Here is a 24,554-nt window from a genome sequence, read left to right as displayed (position 1 = left end):
TTGCGAGACAGCAAACTGAAGACAAACACTTCCCATGAAAATTATTTCAAGAATCTTTACTGTTAATATTAACTTAAACTACATGTGTAACTTCAATATATCACTCAGATTCTCATTTTTTTTCATGGTTATATCATGTTAATCAAATATTTTTATTATATAATATGGTGAAGAAGCTTGGACTGTATTTTAGTAATGCGTTCAAATATAAATTAAATTAAAAATTCTATTATTATAGGACGTGAAATTAGTAGAAAATTATGTATAGGTGATTTATTTATAATGTCTAATTATGGGGATTTTAAAGGTTTTTTTTTTTTTTTTAATCAAAAAAAAAAAAAAAAAAGATAATAAATTTATATTGTTTGTTTCTTCAATTCTAAAATATGGACAGCTAATACTTTAACAAATTTGTTTTTAATCATGTTATAAACTAAATGCAAGACATTTGGCCCTTGCATAGATTTAATCTTGGATCCCAAATAATAATCCATAATATGCTAGAGAATTCAACATAAAACTTTTTTCTTTTTTTTAATGACCGGAGGTGTCCTAGTCAGCTTACGTAGTCCTAACCTAAATCCCTGGAATCTTGAAACGATTTGTCGAGTAAGAGCTTTAATGGCTATCTCAATTAGCAATTGATGAGAGATTCGAACTCAGAACTTCTTGAGTAATACATTCAAGAGTCTCTATCAAACCACTCGACTGTCCAAAAGTAGTTTCAATATAAAACCTAACTTTTTGATCCACCTACCCTACGTAAATGTTCTCTCAATGTTTTACAACCACACTAGATGTGGACTATACTATATCACGACATTCTGAACTTAACTCACGTAACACTTTAGTAGGCGAATAGTGTAACCATTAGAACATGCTACAACCCTAGATGACAAATACTATACACTGAAGTATCAAACTTTCCCATAAGTGAACTCTTAAGAAAGATTAACTTGTTATTTTTAGAGTAACTTTTATTCATTGATCGAAAACCTTTTCATTGGTATTGTCGAATCACTAAGTTGACTTTCGTTCTTACACAAGAAGTTAGCTTCCTAGTCAAGCTCCCTCTCTCTTTGAACTCTTTCACTCGGCCTCATATGAGTAAACAACTTTTTCCCACCCAAATAATGACTTAATGTCTTTTCTCACCCACAGACTTTTAAAATATCACTTTATTACCTAAATTTATGTTCCCTTTTTTACTCCGGTATCGTTGCAACCCCACACCACCTCTATTCTCTGTCTCGATCATCACTACCAAAACCCCTCAAACCCTAGTCTTGCCGACCTTGCCAACGTCGACAATCAAACGATTAGGGTTTGCGCAACTACCCTCTCAATTCAAATTTCGATCAATTTTAACTACTAAAATCAAACATTCCACCACCAAAAGACTCATCGACCTCTCCTCTTCAAAAGACCCAATAGTTTGGACCGAGTTTGCTTTCTATTTGCCATCAAAATATAAATTTGGATAATAAAGTGATATTTTAAAAGTCTGTAAATAGAAAAATATCATTAAACCATTTTTTGGGTGGGAAAAAGCTGTTAACTCGTCCTAATAAAACCTTTGTACACCTCAAGTTATCTTTTGAGAGGTCTACAATCTACACCACATAAAAGCCGTCTACCCTAAACTATCCCTTACCCTGTAGACCTTAATACAATGATAGAGTTTTAGCTAAGAAAAAAGAAATTAAACAACATGTTGAGGTTTTTATAGAAATCATCATTTCAATATTTGATTAAATTTAAAATTATGGATACATCTTTTTGGGTATTAATAAGGAGCTACCCACTAATATAACCCATAAACATAATAAGCTTCTTGTAGGAAAAAAAAAAAATCCTAAAAAATAAATAAAATCAAGTCTACTTGCAAGGATATTAAAATAACATTATCAACTAAGTTGAATTTTCACATTGAAAGTCAAAAACAAAATATTTAAAATCTCTCAACTTGAAATAAGATTAAAAAACAAAAAGAACTTTTAAGATCACAAAAAAAAAAAAAAAAAAAAAAAAAAAAAAAAAAAAAAAGAGTCATAAAGAATGTAATAAGGTTATAGTAACCAACAAGGAGCCTACAAGCTGTATAGAAAACTATACTTAAATAATACTACACCATTAAGTAGGGATTTTGTACATCTTTTTTAGAGTTAACTACTTTTTTCCCCTAAATATGGCTTAATGACACTTTTTCACCCAACAACTTTTAAAATATTATTTTATTAGCCAAATTCATATTCCGGTGGCGAATTGAAATGGAGGGCTATGAGTCTTTGGTGGTAAAGGTTGAATTTTGGTGGTTGGGTTGATTGGAATTTAACTTGAGAGACGCGGTTGCACAAACGGTTTTGGTGAGTGATGATTAGGAAAAGATGGTGGTGTGTAGGTTTACAACGGTGTCGAAACAGAAACAGAAGATAAATTTGATAGTAAAGTGGTATTTTAAAAGTTTGTGGTGTAAAGTATCATTAACCCTTATTTGAGTGGGAAAAAGTCGTTTGCTCATCTTTTTTTATGTGTTTTGAATTTTATATCAAATTAGGGATGTGATAAATTACAATTGTTTTGAGAAAGAATGACAATTTCCCACCCAAGTGGTGTAATTACATTTTGCCCCTAAAAACTTTAAAAAAAACAAATTTTCACACATTGTTATCCGCTGTTAACTTTATAGAAGTATAAGATGGTAAATTCAATGAGCCGAAATCAACGATTAAAATCTCTCTAGCCCACATCTTCATATCCCAACTCAGTCTTCCTCTTCTTCTACAACACTCAATCGCTTCCTTAAGTAAGCTCTATTTGGGCTCCTAGCATGAGTCACTTTCTTCTCATCAATGTTGCTAAGATCTTCAATCTCATCCCAACCAAGCACCGGTTTTGTTTAAACACCTCCCAATTCCTCATTCAATTATAATCATTAAATCATCATCTTCCACACAATATGTATTTACATCTCCTTGAATCACACGAACATGAGCATCAAAACAACTATCGGTTTACGTTGTCAAATATTATATTCTAATTAGTATTATAATAGATGCATTGGATTTGTGATCAACTGCTAGGATAGCATCCTTACCATAAGAAATGATTTAGGTTGCCCCTTTCAAAACAGTGTTTCCACCTCGTTAATGATGGTACTGATTGTCCCTATAGATCTCTGGGTCACCTCAGTTCCTTCTTAGACCGTCTGAACTCTTCATTGCAATAACGGTTTCAACAATTGATTCAGATTTGACGGTTAGGTTTTGATTAAACCATTAAAACTTCATCCATCAACACCACTGTCATTGCTAGGTTGGGGTTTGGGAGGAGTGTTGGGATCTGGGTTTTGTTCATTTGGTAGTAATTTGGTGTTGGAGGATTCGTAGTCAGGTTTTGGTTGGGATTAGTTCAGTTGAAAAAACATAGATTTGAAGAAACTCATGATGGAGTAGGCTTTGGATTTGGGTATCGATTTGGAATTGCAAATAATGTACTCTTGGTAAAAGTTACAAATGGATTTTAACGATGGGTGGGTATTGTATTCTCAAGTTTTTGGGTGGGAAAGTAATTACACCAAAGCTTGGGTGGAAATTGTCATTCTCCTTAATTAGATGAGCCACGAAAGACAACGGCTCTACATTCAAGACCTTTCAAGTTTCAAATTGAACATACGGTGCGTTTGGTCTCCATGCTGGAGAGCAATAACGCAAGACGTGAATTTGAAAAGTGAAAACCCTAAAAGCAGTTTATCAGAAATGTGCGTTGCCATTCTACGAGGGCATTTGTATAAAGATTCGCAATCAAATACCCAGTTCAAGCTGAATAATTCGTGAGTACCTTCTTGCTCTTCTGCTTCTTTTTTCTTAATTTGCATTTGATTTGGCCATGTTTCGTTTGTGCTGCAAAAGACCGCAATTTCAACTAGTCCCAAATTGGGCATACTCGTCGATCCATTTGAGTTTTGTTTTGCAGAATACATCACTTTTTTCTAAATCTTTCTCATCGGTTGAAGTTGTTGCACATGATAGAGAAAAACAACATTCGTTCACAGTGTCTTATTTCATAAACTCATGTGGGTTGTCCCCAGAAATTGCCGCTTCTTTATCAAAGAAAGTAGCTTTTGAAACCTCAGAAAAGCCAGATTCTGTACTTGGCCTTCTCAGAAAAAATGGGTTTTCCGAGGCCCACATATCCAAACTAGTTAAAAAAAAACCGAAATTGCTCTTAGGCAGGGTTGAGAAAACTCTTTTACCCAAACTTGAGTTTTTCCATTCTGTGGGGATTTCTGGTATTGACCTTGCGAATGTACTTTCCTCAAACCCTGGTATTCTGTGCCAGAGCTTAGAGAAAGAAATTATCCCTAACTATTATTTTCTCAAGAGTTTGGTTTCCAACAATGAAAAAATTGTTAATGTTTGGAAGCGAGCAACTTTTTTGCATGATGTGCAAAAGAACGTTGTACCCAATATCTCTGCCTTGAAAGGAATTGGAGTGACACATTCAAGTTTTTCAACTTTGGTCGCCTCAAATCCTGGTGTATTGTGTGAAAGTTCTGAAAAGCTTGATGAAAGTGTCAAGAGGGTTATCGAGATGGGATTCAATCCTTCAACCAGTGCGTTTGTCAATGCGCTTGTAGCAGTAATGGCCATGACAGACAATTCCTGGGAACAAAAACTGAAGGTTTATAGGAGTTGGGGTTGGTCTGAAAATGACTTCTGGTTAGCTTTTAGAAGCTATCCCACATGTATGATTCTGTCTGTGGAGAATATAAATACCAAAATGGACTTTTATCTGAACAAGATGGGTTGGCAACCTTCAGCAATTGCTAGAACACCTTCGGCTTTAGCTTTTAGTTTGGAGAAGAGAATCATCCCGAGATGCAGGGTTTTCAGGTTTTTGTCGTTGAAGGACTTGATTAAGAAAAAAATCAGTTTGTCTTATGTGCTGAATTTCTCTGAAAAGGTCTTCGCAGACAATTTCTTGTCCAATTATCAGGAACAGGTTCCACAACTATTTGATATATATCAAGGGAAAGTTGATCTTTCAGAACTGGGCATTGGATTTTAGCAAAAACCTGAGACAAACCAACTGTAGCTTGTTATTTGTTGGTTTTATTTCTTTTTATTGTTGCTTGTTAATGTGAGTGCCTTTGGCCCTGAACTTATTCAGCTCTGAATACAGCTTAGACTTCTTGTATCAGTTCTGATTGTTTAAATCATGTTATACAAATCTCTAATTGTTGTTTGTCCATGTCAATCCGAAAATAAAAGTTCCCCCACTTTCTTCTCTTTTTGATGGATGTTGCTGTATGCATTGAAATGGCGTATGATCTTGTTTCTTAAACTATTTTTTAATTTGTTTTTTATCAAGAGTGTAATGGAGTAGCACATTTTCGGGTTTTACTTCCATTACCATTAGTTTGTGTCATGGTTTTCTGATTAAGGAGGAGTAGAAGACGCTATAATGGGAGAAATTTATTGGGTCAACTATTGGACACGGTTTGTTTGAGACGCGTTGCAAATGGCGGGTTTTAACAGAGAAAGGGCATGTTCTCAACTTCTCACCCAAGATTTTGCGAAATTACAAGTTCTTACCCCTAATTTCATAAATTCCAGATTTTCACCCTTAAAGGGTTAAAGTACCATCTTTAGCGACTTTTAGGTTGTGACACATGTTAATAAATTACCATTTAAGCCCCAAATTAGTTGAATTAGAAGATAACTATCTTACTTTCAAATTTATTTCAATAACACCCTTTTCTTTAACCTCCACATCGTCCCCATCTCCAACCATCCAGCCACTGCCACCCAGCCACATGCGACCAACATACCAATCAAACAAACTCCAAAAACAAATTAGTATTCATGAATGTGGTTGAGGCCTTTCGTCGAACAGTTGGTGGGCAAAGATGTGGGTGGCTTGTGGGAGGTTGACAGAAGATGGCCGAAAATCATACTACACAAAAAAAAATCCAATCCAGGAAAACAAACTCCAAAAATAGTCACCAAATCCACCTAACCACAGCACCACCTGCAATTCCTTCCTTTCTCCTCCTCTTTCCTTTTTTTTCTTCTCTTATTCTTCCTTTCTTTCTTCTCTCCTTCTCTCCATCGTTGCTTGGCCCTCATGGTGGCCAGTTTTTTGCCGCCGCATGAGGGCCACATGGCGGCTGGATTTTGCCACCACGAGGACCTCACGTGGCAGCCAAAATCTGGCCACTGCAAGGGCCAAGAAGCAGCTATTTGGCCCACGCGAAGGCCATATCTGGCCGCCACAACACCTCCACACGGTGGTCACATCTGGTCGTCCGCGTGGAGGCCTTGTGGTGGCCAGATTTGGCCTTTGCATGGGCCAAAAGCAGTGGCCAAATGGCTACTTCTTCGCCCTCGCGCTGGCCAAATTTTGGCCGCCACGTGAGGGCTGGATTTTACTTCTTTATTAAATTTAACAGAAAAGAAACTTGTGACCAAAAAAAATATAGAAATATGTTAAAATCCCTTAATTTTTGGCTAAAATAACCCAAGTCCATGAAATTTCAAAAATATCCGTGAGTCCTTCACAATTTCTCTCTATTGCCCTTTACTCAACTGGGTACAATTTTGCCTTTAGGTTTAGCCGTTCTTGAAGGTGAAGAAAAGAGTGAAAACATTTTCTCCTGATATTCTATGATTATTTGAAGCTTCTCACATGAAAATAATTTTCCAACAGGCTTCGTATCCAAGAATATTTTCTTGTGTAATAGCACCAATTTTTCATGTTTATTTGCTCTGAACACCAGTTAGCGGAAGTGTCTTCTTTTTCTCCTCTGCAAGCTGGTGAGTTAAACCTACATACTGAACAAAACCGTCAATACATTGTGATTAATACTTTTCACCGATTACGATGTGTGGTTATCTGTATAGAAGGCTAGTACTTGCGCAAGTTTTACCAAATATTTACAGTTGTGTTGTGAAAAATTTAGGCACTAATCATGTGGATTTGTGTTTGAGTTTGTTTCCCACTATCATTAGATCATTCTCCACTGAAATCGAACAAGTTAGAGACGATTACTTATTTACTGTGTCATACCTCATAAACTCATGTGGGTTATCCCCAGAAATAGCAAAATCTTTCTCCAAAAGAATCAAGCTTCAATCTGCTGAACGACCAGATTCGGTCCTGAAAGTTCTAAGAAACTGGGGATTTACGACTTCCCATATAACCAAACTTGTTAGAATGCGCCCTAGTTTACTTTTAGCCGAGCCGGAGAGGTCAATTTTACCTAAATTTGAGTTTTTCACATCTTTGGGGATCACAGATGCTGAGCTTGCGAGTGTTTGCTGTTCATCTCCTGCTATTTTGAGTTGCAGTTTGGAGAACCTACTCATTCCTAACTTTAAATTCCTCAAAAGTGTGCCACTCTCTGATGCTAATATTATTAAATCGTTGAGAAACGAATCATGGCTCTTTACGTTTGATTTGGCAAAGAATGTGTCTCCAAAACTTGCGGTCCTAAAAGAACTTGGAATGCCTGCACCGTTTATTGCACTGATTTTAACATGTTATGCGCCTATAGTCCTCCAAAAACGTGAGAAGTTCGACAAAAATGTCAAGAAGGTTCTTGAAATGGGTTTTGATCCTCGGAAATGTGGGTTCATTCATGCAATGAAGGTGTTTGCTTCAATGACTGAATCAACTTTGGAACAGAAATTTGACCTTTTCAGGAGGTGCGGGTGGTCTGATAAGGACATTATGTTGGTGTTCAAAAAATGCCCCATTTGTATGAATGCCTCTGAAAGCAAAATAATGAATGGAATGGATTTTCTTGTGAAAAAGATGGGTTGGCAGTCCACAGATATTGCCTTGTTTCCAAAGGTTTTCCTTTTGAGCTTGGAAAAGAGGGTAATCCCAAGGTGTTTGGTAATTAAAGTTCTGCAAGCGAAGGGGTTGGTGAAGGAAAATTTGAGCCTATGTGCATGTGTAGACCCTGTTGAGAAGGTATTCTTGGATAGGTTTGTGACAAAATACTTGGACAAGGTTCCTGAATTGATGAATATCCATCAAAGGAAGGAAGGCTTTTAGGCTCTGGATATGAATATCCATGTCTCTTCCAGCAAACTGTAGCATGTCAACTTTCCAAAACCTAAAACGATTGTATAATCTCTAATTGGTGATTATTACATTTTAGCGTTTTAGTGTATTGAACAATGTGGTTTTGATTTACTCTGGGTCCCTAAAGTTTCTAACAAGCCCTTCCCTGCTAGCAAATTACAGTGAAGCTTGGAGGTCAGAGAAAGAGATGAATGAGTGGTGTTGATTGACTTGAACAATATTTTAGATATTTTTGCTTGTGCAACTTCTTTGTTTGGTTGATGTGTGCTCTTGTGATTGCAATATTCTATCAATCTCCATTGCACTGGAGGTGCATTTCAGGTATGCAGTGGTGAAGTTAAATTCCTTGTGGAAAAGAGGAAATGTTTATTGAGACTCAGGACATCAGTTAAGGGGATTGATAGGTCGTGTTTTGCTTAATTAGAACTATATTTTGGAGTGAATTTTAGTCTGTTTTCTGTGCTGATGTCCTCTGAAAAGTGCTTCAGAGACACATCCTGTGTTCTAGTTTTTTTAATTTGTTTTAACAGAGTATAACTGAACATTACATTTCCTTGATCGATCAATTGGTTTGGATTTCAATATAAAACTTTTGCAATCTTTTTTTAAATAACACCACACCATATGTGGACTATATTATGTCACGAATTCACGATATTCTAAACTCAACTCACGTACCCCTTTATAGGCAAATAACCTAAACATTTGGATGTGCTACAACGTTGGATGACAAACGGTATACATTGAAGTGCCAAACTTTTCCATTAATGAACTCTTAAGAAAGATTAACTAGTTATTTTTAGCGTAATTTTTATCTATTGATTGACAACCCTTTCATTGCTATCATGGAATCACTAAGCCGACGATCATCCTTTTCCAACAAGCGAGTTTCCCATTCACTGTAGATGAGCAGAGCCGAGTCGAGCCACTCGACACCCGGGTCAAGATCCCTCTACTTTTAAACTCTTTCATTCAGTCTAATAAATCTTTTGAGAGGTATACCTCACATAAAAACCGTCTACCCAAGACTCCTCACCCTCTAGATCTTAACACAATGATAGAGTTGTAGCTAAAAGAAGAAATTCGACAACATGATGAGGTTTTTATAGAAATTTTCATTTTAATATTTAATTAAATATAAAATTATGAATGCATCTTTTTTTTTTAATTATTATTATTATTATTACAATTAAAAAGGTTATGAAAATTTATCTTAAATTATGTGTTTTAAATTTAGTATCTAATTAGGGATGCTGCGTTTGGTTTAATATTTTTATCCCTATTCTGGATCCTATTTTTCAAATAGCGTTTGGTACAATATTCTCTAAATATTACCCTATTTTTTTTAATTACATTTTAACCCCATAAGGTTATTAATTTCACTAAATACCCCCTGAAAAAAAAGTTTAAAAATTAACAAAAACACCCCCATCAACCCAACTTGTCAGATTCCGGCAACCACCGTCGGTGATAGCCGGAATCTGTACAACGGCCAAACTTCCGACCAGAAATGGCCGGAAGTTCACCGCTGTGGCCTTTTCCGGCCAGATCCACCACGGATCTGGCCGGAAAAGGCCAGATCTGGCCGTCAGCGACGGCCAAAGAAATGGCCGTCGTTGACGGTCAACGACGGCCAAATCTTGGCCGTCGTTGACCGAAAACGACGGCCACATCTTTGGCCGTCGCTGACGGCCAAAGATGGCCGTCGTTTGGCCTTTTCCGGCCGTCGACGGCCAAAACAAACCGTAGATCTGGCCTTTTCCGGCCAGATCCACCATGGATCTAGCCGGAAAAGGCCATAACGACGTGTTACGGCACAGATCCGACAAGTCTGTGCCGTAACGAAATTTTCCGGCCAGATTCCGGCGGTGGTGGCCGGAATCTGACACTGCAGATGGTGGGGGTGTTTTTGTTATTTTACATGTTAGGGTCTTTAGTTAAATTAGTAAACCTAAGGGCTTTTTTATAAATTTTTAAAATTTACCTCGTAATACTCCCATATCCAATAACCCAATACTATCCCTAAAATCCTATCCAAAATACTAAACCAAACAGACCCACAATTGTTTTTGAGACAGAATGACAATTTTCCGCCTAAGGTATGGTGTAAAAACTTTTTCTCACCCAAAAACTTTGGAAAAAAACATTTTTTTCATCCATTGTTATGATCTATCTATTAACTTTAATTGAAGAAAGACAGAATCGTAAATTTAGTGGAAGCCGAAAAATCAACTACTTAAAAATTTCTCTCTCGTCCTCATCCTCAATATCCCAACTCAAGTCTTCCTCTTCCTAATATGGAGGTAAAAAGGAACATAATGCAATCAATTCTAAGAATTTAAGAACTTAAGATTCATGGTGTATCGTGCTTTAACTGGCTCGTCCTCATCTTCAATATCCCAACTAAGTCTTCCTCTTCTTTTGCAAAATGCAGTCGCTTCCTCAAGTCAGCTCTATTTGGGCTCCCATCATGAGTCACTTTCTTCTCATCAATGCTGCTAAGATCCTCAATCTCATCCCAACCAAGCACCATTTTGTTCAAACATGCTCTTATTTCCTCATTCATCATATCCAAAACAATCCTAGATTTCCACTTATTATATTGATCTAAATCATCAACTTCCTTACAATACCTATTTATATCTCCTTGAATTACATGAACCTGAGCATCCAAACGACTATACGGTTTGTATTACCACAATTATTATTTTGATTAGTATTATTATCGGATTAATGAGATTCAATCACTTGGATAGCATCCTTATGGTGAGAGATGATCAGGGTCGTCCTTTTCAAAACGGTGTTTCCAAACTCGTCAATGACGGAACCAACTATCCTTATGGATCCTTGGGACACCTCAAGTTCCTTTCTTAGACTTGTCCCAAACTCCTGCAGATTGCTAGGCTAGAGTTTGGGAGGAGTGTTGGGATCTGGGTTTTGTTCATCTGGTAGCAATTTAGGATTGGAGAATTTGGAGTCGGGTTTTGGTTGGGCATCACTGAATTAGTATCATCGAAAAAAACGGATTTAAAGAAATTCTTGATGGAGTAGGGTTTGGGTTTGGAGAATCTTATCCTTGGGAAACTTCGTTACACGGTCCACGGACCAGGAAAGAAAATTTTAAATCGTTGATTTTAAAGCTTCTAGTGAATTTACAATCCTATCCATCTTCAGTTAAAATTAATAGACGTTTCTTAATGATGGGTGGGCAATTGTTTTTATCAAAGTCTTTGGGTGGAAATGAATTACGCCAAACCTTGGGTGGGGAATTGTTATTCTCTCTTAATTAAATCAGTCACGTCTCGTGATGGAGAGCAATAACGCAAGATTGAAAAGGGGAAACCCTAAAAGCAGTTTATCAAATCTGTGTTGTAATTCTACGAGGGCATTTATATACAGATTCGCAATCAAATGCCCAGTCCAAGCTGAAAATTTGAAACAATTCGTGAGTACTTTCTTGCTTTTCTTCTTCTTTTTTATTCTTAATTTTTATTTGATTTGGCCATGTTTCCTTTGGGCTGCAAAAGACTGCAATTTCAACTAGTCCCAAATTGGAGAAATGTGGCATGCTCGTCGATCCATTTGAGTTTTGTTTTGCAGAATACATCACTTTTTTCTAAATCTTTCTCATCGGTTGAAGTTGTGGCACGTGATAGAGAAAAACAACATTCATTCACAGTGTCTTATTTCATAAACTCATGTGGGTTGTCCCCAGAAATTGCTGCTTCTTTATCAAAGAAAGTAGCTTTTGAAACCCCAGAAAAGCCAGATGCTGTACTTGGCTTTCTCAGGAAAAATGGGTTTACCAATGCGCACATATCCAAACTAGTTAAAAAAAAACCGAAATTGCTTGTAGGCAGCGTTGAAGAAACTCTTTTACCCAAGCTTGAGTTTTTCCATTCCTTGGGGATTTTTAGTGCTGACCTTGCGAATGTACTGTCCTCAAACCCTTCTATTTTGTGTCAGAGCTTAGAGAAACAAATTATTCCTAACTACAATTTCATTAAGAGTTTGGTTTCCAACAATGAAAAAATTGTCAATATTTATAAGCGGGTAATTCGTTTGCATGATATGCAAAAGAAAGTTGTTCCCAATATCTCTGCCTTGAAAGGAATTGGAATGACACAATCAGGTATTTCAACTTTGGTGACCTCAAATCCTTGTGTATTGTGAGGAAGTTCTAAAAAGTTAGATAAAAGTATCAAGAAGGTTATCGAAATGGGATTCAATCCTTCAACCAGTGCATTTATTGATGCACTCGTAGCAGTTACGACCATGACTGACAATTCCTGGGAACAAAAACTGAAGGTTTACAGGTGTTGGGGTTGGTCTGAGAATGACTTACGGTTAGCTTTTAGAAGCTATCCCAGATGTATGACTCTGTCTGTGGAGAATATAAATACCAAAATGGACTTTTATGTGAACAAGATGGGTTGGCAACCTTCAGCAATTGCTAGAACACCTAGGGCTTTAGCTTATAGTTTGGAGAAGAGAATCATCCCGAGATGCAGGGTTTTATGGGTTTTGTTGTTGAACGACTTGATTAAGAAAAAATTCGGTTTGTCTTACGTGCTGAGTTCCTCTGAAAAGCGCTTCGCAGACAATTTCTTGTCCAAGTATCAGGAACAGGTTCCACAACTATTTGATATATATCAAGGGAAAGTTGATCTTTCAGAACTGGGCATTGGATTTTAGCAAAAACCTGAGACAAACCAACTGTAGCTTGTTATTTGTTGGTTTTTTTCTTTTTATTGTTGCTTGTTAATGTGAGTGCCTTTGGCCCTGAACTTATTCAGCTCTGAATACAGCCTAGAGCTTCTTGTATCAGTTCTCATTGTTTAATTGGACAAACTGAAATGAATGAAGTTGATGAAAACACACAGGAGGAAGTAATGATTAAATCATGTTATACAAATCTCAGGAATGTGGGTTCATCCATGCGATGAAGGTGTTTGTTGTAATGATTCAATGAACTCTGGAACAGAAATTGGACATTTTCAAGGGGTGGGGATGGTCTGACGAGGGCATTATGTTGGTTTTCAGAAAATGGCCCAATTTTATGAATGCCTCTGAAATCAAAATAATGAATGTAATGGATTTTCTTGTGAACAAGATGGGTTGGCAGTCCACAGATATTACCTTGTCTCCAGACGTTTTCCTAATGAGTTTGGAATAGAGGGTAATCAGAAGGTGTTTGGTTATTAAAGTTCTGCAATCAAAGAGGTTGGTAAAAAAAAATTTGAGCCTAAGTTCATGTGTAAAACCTGCTGAGAAGCTATTCTTGGGTAGGTTTGTGAGAAAATACTTGGACCAGGTTTCTGAATTGATTAATATCTATCAAAGGAAGTAAGGCTTTCAGGCTCTGGATATAAATATTTGTGTTTCTTCCAGCAAACTGTAGCATGTCAACTTTCCAAGCCTAAAACAATTGTATAATCTCTAATTGGTGATTAGTACATTTCAGCTTTTTAGTTTATTGAACAATGTTGAATTATTTAAGTTAGTTCTGCAGAGCAACACTGTTTTCATCGCTTTCCAATTTGCATTTGATTGTATACTTTAGTTCATATTTAGAATGTGGTAAACTTCTAAGCTAATTTGTTATATGACTAGTAGAAGCAGAATTATGTGGTTTTGATTTACTCCAGGTCCCTGGCGTTTCTACTTTCTAACCAGCTCTTCCTTTCTGGCAAATTATAGTGAAGCTTGGAGGTCAGAGAAAGAGATGAATGAGTTTGATTGACTTGAACAATATTACAGATATGATGCTGTGATATTTTTGCTTGTGCAACTTCTTTGTTTGTTTGACATGTGCTCCTGTATAACTGTAATTGCAATATTCTATCAATCTCCATTGCACTGGAGGCGGATTTCAGGTATGCAGTGGTGAAGTTAAATTCCTTGAGTGAAAGAGGATATGTTTATTGAGACTCAAGACGTCAGTGAAGGGGTTTGATAGGTAGTCTTGCTTAGCTTGAACTATATTTTGGAGTGAATTTTAGTATGTCTTCTGTGCTGATGTCCTCTGAAAAGTACTTCATAGACATTTTTTTGTCCAAGGTATCAGAAACAGGTTCCGCAACTGTTTGATATATTTCAAGGGAAAATTGATCTTTTGGAGCTAGGCATCATCAACCGTAGCTTGTCATTTGTTAATTCTTTAGACACATGATTTTCTTATCGTTGTTTGTTAATTTGGGTGTCTTTGGCCCTGAACTTCTTTTATCAGTTGTCATTGTCTAATTGGACAAATTGAAATGAATGAAGTTGGTGAACACACAGGAGTAATGTACTGAGTAATTCATGTTATACAAATCTCTAATTTGGTTCTGTTGTTTGCCCCATGTCAATCAGAAAATAAACATTCCCTTTATCTTTTCTTGATGGATGTTGTCGTAAGAATTGAATTGACATTTGGCCATTTGCATATATCTAATCTTAGGTGAATTCATAATAACTTGTACATAAAAGTGAGTCATTTCAGATCCTCTTGCCCTAAGTAAGTGTTCTCTCAATGTTTTAACACCACCCCAGATGTGGACTACACTATATCACAATATTGTGAACTCAACTCATTTTTTTTTTTGGGTGATCGGGGTTGTCTGAGCCAGTTTGTGCGTATCTCAACCCATCCCCCAGATCCCTGAAGTTGACAACCAGATAAGCCCCTCAATGGTCACCCTTATTAGCACTTGTGAGGGTTCGAACTCAGAAGCTTATGAAACCTCATTTTACTCTTTTACCATCATGTCATCCAGTGGTAGTTTATTGTGAACTCAACTCACGTACCATTTTAGTAGGCAAATAACTTAACCATTGGGACATGCTAACCTAGATGACAAAGAGTATATATTGAAGTGTCGAACTTTCTCATCAATGAACCCTCAAGAAAGATTAACTTGTTATTTTTACAGTAACTTTTATTCATTGATCGACAATCCTCTATTGGTACCGTTGAATCACTAAGCTGACTTTTGTACTTACTCAACAAGTGAGTTTCATGAGAGATGATTTGGCAGTTCCTTTCAAAACAATGTTTCCAAACTCGTCAATGATGGTACCTATTGTTCCTAGGAATCCGTGGGCCACCTCTAGTTCCTTTCTTAGACTCGTCCCAAACTCCTACAGATCACGATGGTAGGTTTCAATACTCGATTAGAATTTGATAGTTAGGGTATTGATTAAACAACCAAAATTGTAGCCATCACCACCATTGCCATTGCTAGGTTAGGGTTGGGATCTGGGTTTTGTTCATCTTGTATTAATTTGGTGTTGGAGGATTTGGAGTCAGGTTTGAGTTTGGGTTTGGGTATGGATTTGAATTTGGAGAAGCAAAAATAATTCTATCCTTGGGAAGCTTCGCTAAATGGACTTAGAGAGATTTTTAAATCGTTGATTTTTTGGTTTTCAATTAATCTATCATCTCTGGTTAAAGTTAATAGACAAATTTTAGCAATGGGTGGATAAAAATAATGCTACATTTACACCACTCTTTTACATTATTTTTATTACATCATAACGTGACATATGTCACAACCATACAAATTCTATTATAATATTAAAAATTTTAAATAATTAAAATTTTATATGATTGTGATATATATATGTAATAAATATAATGTAAAAGAATGGTGTAAATGTAATAGCACTCGGTGGGTAATTATCTTTCTCAGATTTTGCGTGGGAAAATTAATTACGCCAAAGCTGGGTAGGGAACCTGTTATTCTCTGTTAATTACATGGCCACGTAAGACAACGGCTCCAGATTCAAGACCTTTCAAGTTTCAACTTGAATATACGGTGCGTTTTGGTCTCACGATAGATAGCAATAACGCAAGACGAGAATTTGAAAAGTAAAAACCCTAAAAGCAGTTTATCAGAAATGTCAAATGTGTGTTGCCATTCCACGAGGGCATTTGTATAAAGATTCGCAATCAAATACCCAGTTCAAGCTGAATAATTCGTGAGTACCTTCTTGCTCTTCTTCTTCTGTTTTCTTAATTTGCATTTGATTTGGCCATGTTTCGTTTGTGCTGTAAAAGACTGCAATTTCAACTAGTCCCAAATTGGAGAAATGTGGCATACTCGTCTATCCATTTGAGTTTTGTTTTGCAGAATACATCACTTTTTTCTAAATCTTTCTCATCGGTTGAAGTTGTGGCACATGATAGAGAAAAAACAACCCAAACAACATTCATTCACAGTGTCTTATCTCATAAACTCATGTGGGTTGTCCCCAGAAGTTGCTGCTTCTTTATCAAAGAAAGTATCTTTTGAAACCCCAGAAAAGCCAGATTCTGTACTTGGCCTTCTCAGAAAAAATGGGTTCACCGATGCCCACATATCCAAACTAGTTAAAAAAAAACCGAAATTGCTTTCAGGCAGGGTTGAGAAAACTCTTTTACCCAAACTTGAGTTTTTCCATTCTCTGGGGATTTCTGGTACTGAAGTTGCGAATATACTTTCCTCAAACCCTGGTATTTTGTGCCAGAGCTTAGAGAAACAAAGTATCCCTAGCTATAATTTCCTCAAGAGTTTCGTTACCAACGATGAAGAAATTGTTAATGTTCGGAAGCGAGCAACTTATTTGCATGATGTGCAAAAGAAAGTTGTACCCAATATCTCTGCTTTGAACGGAATTGGAGTGACACAAAAACTGAAGGTTTATAGGAGTTGGGGTTGGTCTGAAAATGACTTCCGGTTAGCTTTTAGAAGCTGTCCCAGATGTATGATTCTGTCTGTGGAGAATATAAATACCAAAATGGACTTTTATGTGAACAAGATGGGTTGGCAACCTTCAGCAATTGCTAGAACACCTTCGGTTTTAGCTTATAGTTTGGAGAAGAGAATCATCCCGAGATGCAGGGTTTTCAGGGTTTTGTCGTTGAAGGACTTGATTAAGAAAAAAATCAGTTTGTCTTATGTGCTGAATTCCTCTGAAAAGGTCTTCGCAGACAATTTCTTGTCCAAGTATCAGGAACAGGTTCCACAACTATTTGATATATATCAAGGGAAAGTTGATCTTTCAGAACTGGGCATTGGATTTTAGCAAAAACCTGAGACAAACCAACTGTAGCTTGTTATTTGTTGGTTTTATTTCTTTTTATTGTTGCTTGTTAATGTGAGTGCCTTTGGCCCTGAACCTATTAAGCTCTGAATACAGCTTAGACTTCTTGTATCAGTTCTGATTGTTTAAATCATGTTATACAAATCTCTAATTGTTGTTTGTCCATGTCAATCCGAAAATAAAAGTTCCCCCACTTTCTTCTCTTTTTGATGGATGTTGCTGTATGCATTGAAATGGCGTATGATCTTGTTTCTTAAACTATTTTTTAATTTGTTTTTTATCAAGAGTGTAATGGAGTAGCACATTTTCGGGTTTTACTTCCATTACCATTAGTTTGTGTCATGGTTTTCTGATTTAGGAGGGTAGAAGACGCTATAATTGTAAATTAAAAAAGAGTTAAGAAACAAGATCATACGCCATTTGAATGGGAGAAATCGACTGGGGTCAACTACTGGACACGGTTTCTTTGAGAGGCTTTGAAAGTGGCGGGTTCTAACAGAGTAAGGGCATGTTCTCAATCTCACCCAAGGTTTTGCGAAATTACAAGTTCCTACCCCTGATTTCATAGATTCCAGATTACCACCCTTAAAGTACCACCATTAGGGACTTTTAGGTTGTGACACGTGTTAATAGATTACCATTTAACCCCCAAATTAGTTCAATTAAAAAATAACTATCTTACTTTCAAATTTATTTCAATAACACCATTTTCTTTAACCTTCACATCATCCCCATCTCCAAGACTCCAACCATCCAGCCACTCCACTAAAATCAGTTAGGATCTGCTACAAACAACCATCGGTAATCAAAGGAAACTTCAATCACATGCGACCAACATAACAATCAAACAAACTCCAAAAACAAATTAGTATTCATGAATGTGGTTGAAGCCTTTCGTCGAACAGTTGGTTGGCAAAGATGTGGGTGATGGGAGGTGGTCGGAAATCACACTACACACAGAAAAATCCAATCCACGAAACAAACTCCAAAAACAGCCACCAAATTCACCCAGCCACCGCACCACTTGGCTACTTCTTGGCCCTTGCGGTGGCCAAATTTTGGCCGCCATGTGAGGGCTAGATTTTACTTATTTATTAAATTTAACAGAATAGTAACTTGTGACCCAAAAAAAAAATATAGAAATATGTTAAAATCCCTTAATTTTTGCCTAAAATAACCCAAGTCCATGAAATTTCAAAAAATATCCGTGAGTCCTTCACACTTAGGGGTGGAAAAAAAAACCGAACTGGACTAAAACCAGACTAAAAATCCAGTTTTTTTGGTTTTGGTTTGGTTGTTAAAAAAACCAAAAATCCAGTTCGGTTTTTGGCAAAATAAAATCCAGTTACCCAGAACCGGTTTGCTGAACCGAAAATTATTTATTTGTTTTTACTTTTTATGTTTTTTACTCTACTCTTGTCACTCTTGTGTCTAACACTAACACAACTTTACACAACACTACAACAGTCAATAGATCTACACTCAATTGCATCCTCTGATTCTCAGATTTCTCACTGCCGCATGCCGCACACCGTAGTTGCAGCCGCATGGTAAGTCTCGCATTCTCTCTCAGTCTCTGTCTCTCACTCTCACTCTCACTCTCACGCTCAGTCTCATTCTCTGTCTCTCACTCTCTGGCAGGCTCCCATTGTCTCTCCATTTTCAGATCTGTGTTCTCACGTCGTCGTTGCTCAATTGCAGTCGTCGTTTGTTTCCAGTGGGTTTTAGATCTGGGTTTTCAGATCTGTGTTCTCACGTCATCGTCGCTCAGCTGCAATTGCCGTTGTCGCAGTCGCCGTCGTCGTCTGTTGCCAGTAGGTTTTAGATCTGGGTTTTCAGATCTGTGTTGTCACGTTTTTAGATCTGGGTTTTGACATTGAAGATTTTGGTTTTAATTGTTTTAATTTGTATATGTATTGATGGTGATGGCTGGGTTTTGACATTGAAGCATCAACACATTTTGTATATCAAATTTTGTGCAGCAAACACGACATCACTAATCTCATCTACCATGACCAGACATAAATGATGCATGGAAAATATTTGTATTGGGACCATCAGTCTTTCTCTGCTTCAAGTTCCATTCTCTTCTGCTCTGCTTTTAAGCTTTCGTTTCTTCATCTACAAATGCAAAACCTCCCAATAGAATATGTAGATATAGAAATTCTCAGTGCTAATATCAAATTTGTGTAGCAAACAGAACAAAAAGGAAATTGCAAAACAAGATTAAAAGATAGAAAAATTACCTGATTAGTACAATATTAGCGAAAAGAAACAACTATTCTTGTTGTTTTTGGGTAGAACAAGGCCGTTTAGATTGCTTGATTAGCAATTAAAAAGAGAAAATCGAATTGGGCCAAAAAATGCAGCCCATAATTCATAATTGGGCCAAAAAAATGAAGCCTAACATTAATCCTAATTAACCGGTTTAAAACCGGTTAACCAAACCGAATTTTCGGTTCTGTTCATAACCGGTTTTTAACCAAAACCGGACTAGTTTCAGTTCAATTATTTTTTTGAACCGAAAACCGGTTCGGTTTCGGTTCAAGCTTTTGGTTAACCGGATTTTTCCACCCCAAGAATCACAATTTCCATCTATTGCCCTTTACTCAACTGGGTACAATTTTGTCTTTAGGTTTAACCGTTCTTGAAGGTGAAGAAAAGAGTGAAAACACTTTCTGCTGATATTCTATGATTATTTGAAGCTTCTCATATGAAAATAATTTTCCAACAGGCTTCGTATCCAAGAGTATTTTCTTGTGTAATAGCACCAATTTTTCATGTTTATTTGCTCTGAACACCAGTTAGCGGAAGTGTCTTCTTTTTCTCCTCTGCAAGCTGGTGAGTTAAACCTACATACTGAACAAAACCTTCAATACATTGTGATTAATACTTTTCACCGATTATGATGTGTGGTTATCTGTATAGAAGGCTAGTACTTGCGCAAGTTTTACCAAATATTTATAGTTGTGTTGTGCAAAATTTAGGCACTAATCATGTGGATTTGTGTTTGAGTTTGTTGCCCACTATCATTAGATCATTCTCCACCGAAATCGAACAAGTTAGAGACGATTACTTATTTACCGTGTCATACCTCATAAACTCATGTGGGTTATCCCCAGAAATAACAAAATCTTTCTCCAAAATAATCAAGCTTCAATCCGCTGAACGACCAGATTCGGTCCTGAGAGTTCTAAGAAACTGGGGATTTATGACTTCCCATATAACCAAACTTGTTAGAATGCGCCCTAGTTTACTTTTAGCCGAGCCGGAGAGGTCAATATTACCTAAATTTAAGTTTTTCAAATCTTTGGGGATCACAGATGCTGAGCTTGCGAGTGTTTGCTCCTCAGCTCCTGCTATTTTGAGTCGCAGTTTGGAGAACCTACTCATTCCTAACTTTAAATTTCTCAAAAGTGTGCCACTCTCTGATGCTAATATTATTAAATCGTTTAGAAATGAATCATGGCTCTTTACGTTTGATTTGGCAAAGAATGTGTCTCCAAAACTTGCAGTCCTGAAAGAACTTGGAATGCCCGCGCCGTTTATTGCACTGATTTTAACATGTTATGTGCCTATAGTCCTCCAAAAACGTGAGAAGTTCGACAAAAATGTCAAGAAGGTTCTTGAAATGGGTTTTGATCCTCGGAAATGTGGGTTCATCCATGCAATGAAGGTGTTTGCTTCAATGACTGAATCAACTTTGGAACAGAAATTTGACCTTTTCAGGAGGTGCGGGTGGTCTGATAAGGACATTATGTTGGTGTTCAAAAAATGCCCCATTTGTATGAATGCCTCTGAAAGCAAAATAATGAATGGAATGGATTTTCTTGTGAAAAAGATGGGTTGGCAGTCCACAGATATTGCCTTGTTTCCAAAGGTTTTCCTTTTGAGCTTGGAAAAGAGGGTAATCCCAAGGTGTTTGGTAATTAAAGTTCTGCAAGCGATGGGGTTGCAGAAGAAAAATTTGAGCCTATGTGCATGTGTAGACCCTGTCGAGAAGGTATTCTTGGATAGGTTTGTGAGAAAATACTTGGACCAGGTTCCTGAATTGATGAATATCTATCAAAGGAAGGAAGGCTTTCAGGCTCTGGATATGAATATCCATGTCTCTTCCAGCAAATTGTAGCATGTCAACTTTTCAAACCTAAAACGATTGTATAATCTCTAATTGGTGATTATTACATTTCAGTGTTGTAGTTTATTGAACAATGTGGTTTTGTTTTACTCTGGGTCCCTAAAGTTTCTAACAAGCCCTTCCTTGCTAGCAAATTACAGTGAAGCTTGGAGGTCAGAGAAAGAGATGAATGAGTGATATTGATTGATTTGAACAATATTATAGATGTTTTTGCTTGTGCAACTTCCTTGTTTGGTTGATGTGTGCTCCTGTACAATTGTAATTGCAATATTCTATCAATCTCCATTGCACTGGAGGTGCATTTCAAGTATGCAGTGGTGAAGTTAAATTCCTTGTGGAAAAGAGGATATGTTTATTGAGACTCAGGACATCAGTGAAGGGGATTGATAGGTCGTGTTTTGCTTAATTAGAACTATATTTTGGAGTGAATTTTAGTCTTTTTTCTGTGTTGATGTCCTCTGAAAAGTGCTTCAGAGACACATCTTGTGTTCTAGTTTTTTTTAATTTGTTTTAACAGAGTATAACTGAACATTACATTTCCTTGATCGATCAATTGGTTTGGATTTATATATAAAACTTTTGCAATCTTCTTTTAAATAACACCATACCATATGTGGACTATATATTATATGACGATATTTTGAACTCAACTCATGTACCACTTTATAGGCGAATAGCCTAAACATTTGGATGTACTACAACGTTGGTTGACAAACGGTATACATGTGGTCGGATGAGAAGGTACAGTGAACATCACAATATAATTAAATTAAGAGTGTTTTATAAATTTTGAAATAATAGAATATTAAAATAGAACATTAAAATAGAACATTGTCGTCATTGTTGACAGCATAGAGTTAATAAAAGTTATATATATCCAAGAGTCCATGCAAATAATAATTGCGTTGCCACTTGGCATAGAAGTCTAATATAACTTGTAGGAGAGGCTCAACATTAATACTTATACTACTATAACTAGTATAAATATAAGTATACAAAGTTTCCAAACAGGTGCTGGTGGAAGTAAAATCCATAAAATCATGTTATAAAAATCCATGCGATGAAGGTGTTTGTTGTAATGAGTCAATCAACTTGGAACAGAAATTGGATGTTTTCAGGGGGTTGGGATGGTCTGAAGAGGACATTATGTTGGTTTTCAGAAAATGGCCCAATTTTATGAATGCCTCTGAAATCAAAATAATGAATGTAATGGATTTTCTTGTGAACAAGATGGGTTGGAAAGCCACAGATGTTGCCTTGTCTCCAGACGTTTTCCTAATGAGTTTGGAAAAGAGGGTAATCCGAAGGGTTTTGGTTATTAAAGTTCTGCAATCAAAGGGGTTGGTGAAAAAAAAATTGAGCCTAAGTTCATGTGTAAAACCTGCTGAGAAGCTATTCTTGGATAGGTTTGTGAGAAAATACTTGGACCAGGTTTCTGAATTGATTAATATCTATCAAAGGAAGGAAGGCTTTCAGGCTCTGGATATGAATATTTGTGTTTCTTCCAGCAAACTGTATTATGTCAACTTTCCAAGCCTAAAACGATTGTATAATCTCTAACTGGTTATTAGTACATTTCAGCTTTTTAGTTTATTGAACAATGTTGAATTACTTCAGTTAGTTCTGCAGAGCAACACTGTTTTCATCGCTTTCCAATTTGCATTTGATTGTATACTTTAGTTCATATTTAGTGTATTTGCATCCGGTCCTTCTTTAGTTAAAGTTTATAAAGGCATCTTAACGATGGGTAGGAAATTGTTTTTCTCAAAGCTGTTGGGTTGGAAAGTAATGCTTCCTAACCTTGGGTGGGAAATAGTTATTCTCTTTTAACTAAATGAGCCACATAAGACAATGGATCCAGATATACGGTGCGTTTTTGTCGGGGGAGTTTATTAAAAAGACATTTGAAGTTTACATTTAATTAAAAGGCTANCTTTTTAGTTTATTGAACAATGTTGAATTACTTCAGTTAGTTCTGCAGAGCAACACTGTTTTCATCGCTTTCCAATTTGCATTTGATTGTATACTTCAGTTCATATTTAGAATGTGGTAAACTTTTAAGCTAATTTGTTACATGACTATTGGCTAGTAGATGAAGAATTATGTGGTTTTGCTTGTGCAACTTCTTTGTTTGGTTGATGTGTGCTCCTGTATAAGCAATATTCTATCAATCTCCATTGCACTGCAGGTGTATTTCAGGTATGCAGTGGTGAAGTTAAATTCCTTGTGGGAAAGAGAGGATATGTTTATTGAGACTCAGGACATCAGTGAAGGGGATTGATGATAGTGTTTTGCTTAATTAGAACTATATTTTGGAGTGAATTTTAGTCTGTCTTGTATGCTGATGTCCTTTGAAAAGTGCTTCAGAGACACATCTTGTGTTCTAGTTTTTTAATTTGTTTTAACAGAGTATAATTGAACATTATATTTCCTTGATCGATCACTTGATTTGGAAACTTTTCTCACCCAAAAACTTTGGAAAAAATACAATTTTTCATCCATTATTATGATCTATCTATTAACTTTAATTGAAGAAAGACAGAATCGTAAATTTAGTGGGAGCCGAAAAATCAACTACTTAAAATTTTTTCTCTCGTCCTCTTACTCATTATCCCAACTCAAGTCTTCCTCTTCCTAATATGGAGGTAAAAAGGAGCATAGTGCAATCAATTCTAAGAATTTAAGAACTTAAGATTCATGGTGTATGGTGCTTTAACTGGCTCATCCTCATCTTCAATATCCCAACTCAAGTCTTCCTCTTCTTTTGCAACATGCAGTCGCTTCCTCAAGTCAGCTCTATTTGGGCTCCCATCATGAGTCACTTTCTTCTCATCAATGCTGCTAAGATCCTCAATCTCATCCCAACCAAGCACCATTTTGTTCAAACATGCTCTCAATTTCCTCATTCATCATATCCAAAACAAGCCTAGATTTCCACTTATTATATTGATCTAAATCATCAACTTCCTTAGAATACCTATTTATATCTCCTTGAATTGCATGAACCTGAGCACAATTATTATTTTGATTAGTATTATTATCGGATTAATGAGATCAATCGCTTGGATAGCATCCTTATCGTGAGAAATGATCTAGGTCGTCCTTTTCAAAACGGTGTTTCCAAACTTGTCAATGAAGGTACCAACTATCCCTGTGGATCCTTGGGACACCTCAAGTTCCTTTCTTAGACTTGTCCCAAACTCTTGCAAATTGCTGGGCTGGAGTTTTAGAGGAGTGTTGGGATCTGGGTTTTGTT

General features: G+C 36.6%; 4 protein-coding genes across 4 annotated transcripts; all 4 read left to right on the top strand.

Annotated features, from left to right (window-relative positions):
* The first annotated feature begins 3,696 nt into the window (after positions 1–3,696).
* LOC116126830 (transcription termination factor MTERF15, mitochondrial-like) lies at positions 3,697–5,070 on the top strand. The gene has a single exon (XM_031412503.1). The coding sequence runs from the start codon at positions 3,889–3,891 to the stop codon at positions 5,068–5,070; it is 1,182 nt and encodes a 393-aa protein (XP_031268363.1). The 5' UTR covers positions 3,697–3,888.
* A 1,552-nt stretch (positions 5,071–6,622) lies between these two features.
* Positions 6,623–8,064, top strand: LOC116126829 (transcription termination factor MTERF2, chloroplastic-like). The gene has a single exon (XM_031412502.1). It carries the CDS (start codon positions 6,886–6,888, stop codon positions 8,062–8,064), a length of 1,179 nt encoding a protein of 392 aa, XP_031268362.1. The 5' UTR covers positions 6,623–6,885.
* Positions 8,065–11,598: 3,534 nt separating this feature from the next.
* On the top strand, positions 11,599–17,252 carry LOC116126828. Its single transcript, XM_031412501.1, is given in 3 exon segments — positions 11,599–12,788; positions 12,923–12,983; positions 16,249–17,252. Coding segments are annotated over 3 exon segments (2,145 nt in total). The 3' UTR covers positions 17,143–17,252.
* A 3,149-nt stretch (positions 17,253–20,401) lies between these two features.
* On the top strand, positions 20,402–21,289 carry LOC116126827 (transcription termination factor MTERF2, chloroplastic-like). Its single transcript, XM_031412500.1, has one exon. The coding sequence runs from the start codon at positions 20,402–20,404 to the stop codon at positions 21,287–21,289; it is 888 nt and encodes a 295-aa protein (XP_031268360.1).
* Positions 21,290–24,554: the final 3,265 nt, after the last annotated feature.

Source organism: Pistacia vera, unplaced genomic scaffold, assembly GCF_008641045.1.
Source record: "Pistacia vera cultivar Batoury unplaced genomic scaffold, PisVer_v2 Contig184, whole genome shotgun sequence".
NCBI classification, from domain to species: domain Eukaryota; kingdom Viridiplantae; phylum Streptophyta; class Magnoliopsida; order Sapindales; family Anacardiaceae; genus Pistacia; species Pistacia vera.
The sequence above is the reverse complement of the archived record's forward strand: the minus strand, read 5'-3'. Positions and strand labels throughout refer to the sequence as shown.

What these genes read in the sequence shown, in the direction of transcription:
- LOC116126830 (XM_031412503.1), top strand. Translation starts at nt 3,889, where the DNA reads ATGTTTCGTTTGTGCTGCAAAAGACCGCAATTTCAACTAGTCCCAAAT.
- LOC116126829 (XM_031412502.1), top strand. Translation starts at nt 6,886, where the DNA reads ATGTGTGGTTATCTGTATAGAAGGCTAGTACTTGCGCAAGTTTTACCA.
- LOC116126827 (XM_031412500.1), top strand. Translation starts at nt 20,402, where the DNA reads ATGCGCCCTAGTTTACTTTTAGCCGAGCCGGAGAGGTCAATATTACCT.